A 5237-nucleotide genomic window follows, 5' to 3' on the forward strand; every position below is an offset into this window, starting at 1 on the left:
TTCGAAAACTATCGAGTGGCGGTACTATCGATAGTATCCCAGCTCTATCGTTGACAATGGAAAACGCAACGCTTAGCGTTCCAATTTAGGGACAACAGTAATACCATGTTCTGACCGACATCGAAAACATGTTTTCGTTGCTAAAACTGGTTTTCGACCTAAAACTTGTGTTTCCGATCATGTAAAATCTGTCAAACGAAAACCAGTTTTCGCTGAAAACTACTTGAAAACTCACGTTCCACTCATTCCAACCGGTGTCTTCACTAGTTTTTTCGATTATTTATCGAAGTGGAAGACATATTTTATCATCTTTAATATGCTATTTCGGTTTTATTGGTAATTGACTGGCCAAAGTAAAATAAGAATGAAAGTAAAAGGTTGTAAATGAAAAGAAAATGAAGGAAACGTATTTTGGTTTTGTTTTTGTGTAGCAAAACTGTAATCAAAAGATGTAAGAAATGTCAACGAAAACACTAACAGCCGGTGTAAACAGCCTTCAGCCCACAATCCCAAAACTCGTTTTCAAAGTGTTTTCGTTTTCGGTCAGAACATGGTATAAGCAAAAACCAACTGTGCTATAAGCAAAAGCAAATGATTCATGTCTCTTTTCGCTTTTTCAGTCTGCTTTCACTGATTTATTTTTCTTCAGTCGCAGCTAAGCTAGCGATGGGTACGAACATTGGCCAACCACTCGATTATTCGATTCGAAATTCTGCAGTGCAAATTCCATTTAATTTGATTTTTTCGAATTTTCGAATTTCTTTTTACTGAAAATTTAAAAGTTTGTTCGTAATTATCATTCTTTCTCAAATCGAAAAAGAGATTCAGTTGAACTTATATTAATAGGATTAACTATCCATATCGCTCTTCTTAGCTTCACAACCAAAAATAAATACAAATAAGTATTTTTTTTTTTTAATATCTAAGGGCCGGATTCACAGTGCTTAGTTAAACGTGTGTTAACTTAACCACCAACACGAGTTGAACTATGAATTTATATTCAGAGTCACATAGTTAACTATGAAAATTCATATCGCCTAAAAATATACAAATTCTAAATATTAATACTTTTCTATTCAAATTTGAAATTCGTTCCACAAAAAAGAATTTCAATTTCACAAGATTTTAACTATGGGGGCATGCTGGTTTAAGCTTTTGTTAACTGAGCGTTGTGAATATGAAAATCAATAGTTAAACTCTTATCAGTGGTTAACTACGCACTGTGAATTTGGCCCTAAACGAAATATCAGAAAAACTTAAAAAAATTAGCAAATGTAGCACATTGAAACTAATTTTTTGGCAAGTATAACATGGTTTTATTTATTTTTTTTGCTTTACAAAAACAAAAGAAATTTCTACATAAATCACGTTACATACTTACGCAATCATACGTATTTACGTTTACACTTTCCTTTTTAAGGCGAGATCTTTAAGTAAACAAGGAACAAAATAGATAATAGGGCATGAAGGTTTCTATCGAGCTACATTTTTGGTGTGTCCATAGCTAAACGGATGGTATTTTTGACTTATACCAAAAATTTCACTTCACATTTGACATGAGTGATGAAAAACGTAATGTCAATCACCTGACACCAAAATTTTACGACAGTCTTTGACATGCACTGCGATATCTACATATGGTCAGTTTTTATGATGTATTTGACACCAAATGAACAGCTGTTAGTTAAGGCAGATTTTGATGTCAGTAATTTTGACATAATGAAAACCAAGCATTAGATAAAGTTTTAAAACATTTGAATTATTAACTTTTTTATGAATTTATTTGTATAGCTGGGATGTGTAACTATTTAAATCAATAAATCCATTTCACTGTATGTTAATTCTTAAACATTTATGGTGAGTTGCAATAATGCCAATGGAATTAATGTCACTGATATTAATACACAATTGAAAAGTGAATTATTGTCAATGTCATTAATACACAGGCCATATTTTCGATGACATAAACGCACTTTCATTTTGTGAATTTAAGTCTAAATAACAAAATTTATTTTTATAGCATTAAATATTTTACTTTTGGAGTTTGAATCAATTCCAAAGTGACTTACAGGCCTATTCTACGTTGGTAACAAAAATTTTGCTACCGGTAAATAAAGTTACTGTCAATTTTTAAACCCTTTGCGCATACTCCACACCAGGGGCGGATCCAGCGGGGGGTTTGGGGGGTTAAACGACGTGTCAGTCAGTGGCGGACCCACGGGGGTGTTTTAATACATAGACGCCATATTATACATACATATGCACCATATTAAAACACACCCCGTGCGTCCGCCACTGACTGACACCTAGTTTAACACCCAAAACCCTCCCGCTGGATCCGTCACTGCTCCACACTCTTGTAACCGGTAAATTTTGTTATTATCTCATGAGCAGGTAACAAAATATTTCCCCGTGAAATATGCAACATTCAAATCTCTGCAGAACTTTATAGCTGAATTGCTGAATAAACTAAATCGTTACCAAGGTAAATAGAACTGCGGTGCAAGAAGGGGTGACAATTGTTGGTAACAAAATTAGCTTGTTACAAAATTTTCGGTACCTGTTTAGGTAAAAAATATTGTTACCTATTAAAAAATTAAACATTTTAATGTCAATTGACATTATTTCACTTTTGGCCTCTGTAATGTTATTGAAATTATTGCACGTCCTCACATTTATCGAAGTTCCGATTGTTCCATTTTATTGTATATTTTTAATTCGTTCGCTGCATCGAAAATATCGATTTTTATATACGATACATCGATGCAATATTTCGTTGCATCAGATCGAAAAAACTCGATGTATTTTATTGACTTGCATCCCTAAGGTAAATATGGTGCCACACACAGTGATGCCAAATTTAGTCTGAAAGAAGAAAAATTGCAGAGGTTCTTTTTTAAAATTAAGACGAAAATAGATTTTTTCTAGAAAAATTCGATTTTATCCGAATTTTAGCACCACAAAGTTCGATTTCGAAAATTCGCCATTTTGGAGCTTAAATTCGAATTTCGAAACCCGAATATCGAATTTTCCCATCCCTAAGCTAAGCGATAGCAAATGCACGGAAAATGACCAAGAGCAAAAAAGTGATGCTTAGGTTATTTTGTAGTCAGCAATTCAAACCCTGAACAAAACAGAAACAAAAAAACAGTTAGTACAGAAAGACTAACTCAAAATATAAGAACTCCCGCAATGCTCATGTGGTTCGCCAAATTAACTTCAGCGTTTTTTTTTTGCTGCTTGCGAAATCACAACAAAGCCAACGGCGACGCTGCTGGCCGAAATGCCATCGTAACTGCAGCAACACTGGTCAGCAGCTGTCCAGCATCCGATTGTCACTAAGTGGACCACTTCAGTTGCTCGGTACTAACCACGCATAAATTGCTGGGATGATGCTGGAATATTTCACACACTCTAGAGGGAATTTTGACTGATTTTGTTTATTTTTCGCAAAGCCAATTCAAATAACTACAACCAAATTGTCGATATGCTAGTTGAGTTTAAAATTGGGTGTTTGTTGTTGTCACAAGTAATTTAATTAAAAGCTACACAACTTAAATATATATTTGTTTGCTGATAATACCACTGAATATGCCACTATATGTATAGATACGCATGTATGTAAATATTTATTTAGATATGCACGCAAATCGATCGGTAGGCTCAAACACTGCGCGTAGAATAACTGAATTAAACTTTTTTTAAACAAAAAGTTATAATCAATTTTAAAAGTTTCGAAAATAGCACTTAAATCTAAAAATCAATTATTTATTTATCATTACGGCGTTTAAACTTCATCTTTAACATTAAATTATTATTTTTTTTTTGTATAAATAAACACTGGTTTCAGTCATTTACATTTTTTTCATTGTAGCGTTAAAACGTCTTTAGCAGCAATTTTAGTGACGCTACCAGCCAGTTTTTTGTTTTAGATGATTGTAAAAATTATTACAATCACTGTTTTTTAGTCATCTTCATCACCATTTTAAAATGCATATATTTTTGTTTAAAAGCATTCTTTATTATATATTTGATCCACCATGAACCGTGCAATTTTTCATTGTTTTTTGCATATAGTGTGTGCGTATATATATATGTTAGCTAGGCATCATTGTTAGCATTGCACTATTTTGACTAATTTATTTTCAATTTCTGCTAGTTGTTGTTTACTTTAAACTTTTTTTCTTATTATTTAGTTATAACGTATTCGCATTCGTACTAAAACCGGCAGCGCTCACCTCCATCATCATTAGTAGCCGCGTCATCATAGCAGCTAAACACTAGTTTTACTGCCCGACCAAATCACTGAGTAGCTGGTTAACTACTTTAATGAGATACGTATACAACCAGCCAGCGCAAGTGCGGCGTGTGGCGTATTCGGAGCACTGCTACTTTAGCGCCGAAAGTGAAACCACTGCAGCAGTCAGTTGTACTAAAGTCTACGCCGCCTAGTGCCGCCATGTATGTGAAGTGTCATCAAAACTCCTGATACATATTGTAAAGATTCTGATGAAGCGATTTGATTGTCGCCAATCACAGTAAAGAGTAGCACAAATTGTAAGCGCAGACCAATATGCTCCTTGTTTGTGAATTCCGGTAGAAATATTTTTCTTGTGTTCTATTGCAACAATCGAATGAATTGTTTGAAAAAATCGCGAAAGGGCGCGCGAAAGAGCAAGCGGTCAGTTGGTCGTCACTTGGATAATTGTCGCGCACACTGAGGCTGCGTGTTAGCCGAGCTAGCACGCATCCAGCAAACTGATGCAATCACCCAACACAGACACAGAAGCAGATGCAGAAAAAATGCACCGCACCATCACCGTCGTCCAACAAATGCTGCTCACAGCAGCAGCAGCAGCAGCGGCAACATCGATAACGACTGGAATTGCGAAAAATCTGTTTCTTAGTTGCTGTATTTGCCAAATGTCGCGTACAAGTCTAAGAACGCACTAGCGTTTCAAATTTAATCTCATCCAACTGAGACCGGCATAACCGGCGATGCGAACGTAAAAACTAAAACCCTCAATAAATAAACACTAATACCACAAACAAGTGTAAATATGCATATGTATGTATGTATGTGCATATGTAAGAAGAGCTGGTGTATTGTCAGCCTGGTGGCGTTAACAGTCGACAGTGGACGGACAACAGACAACAAACAGCAGTGTTAACTGCGCAAATCAAGCACCAAATGGTGGAGAGTCGTCACCGCACAGTGATGCGACTCCATATAAGCT

The 5237-nt window shown here is 35.3% G+C and overlaps 1 protein-coding gene across 1 annotated transcript in view; it reads right to left on the reverse strand.

Annotated features, from left to right (window-relative positions):
* Window positions 1-4994, reverse strand: part of LOC118745651 — a 141494-nt gene extending 136500 nt beyond the window's left edge. The window contains exon 1 of the mRNA XM_036479199.1: window positions 4239-4994. Coding sequence (XP_036335092.1) covers window positions 4239-4268 — 30 coding nt within the window. The 5' untranslated portion in view covers window positions 4269-4994. The remainder of the gene's footprint in view (window positions 1-4238) is intronic.
* Between the last annotated feature and the right edge of the window lie 243 nt (window positions 4995-5237).

This window comes from Rhagoletis pomonella, unplaced genomic scaffold, assembly GCF_013731165.1.
Source record: "Rhagoletis pomonella isolate Grant_MI unplaced genomic scaffold, Rhpom_1.0 Rhpom_scaffold_00009, whole genome shotgun sequence".
NCBI classification, from domain to species: Eukaryota; Metazoa; Arthropoda; class Insecta; order Diptera; family Tephritidae; genus Rhagoletis; species Rhagoletis pomonella.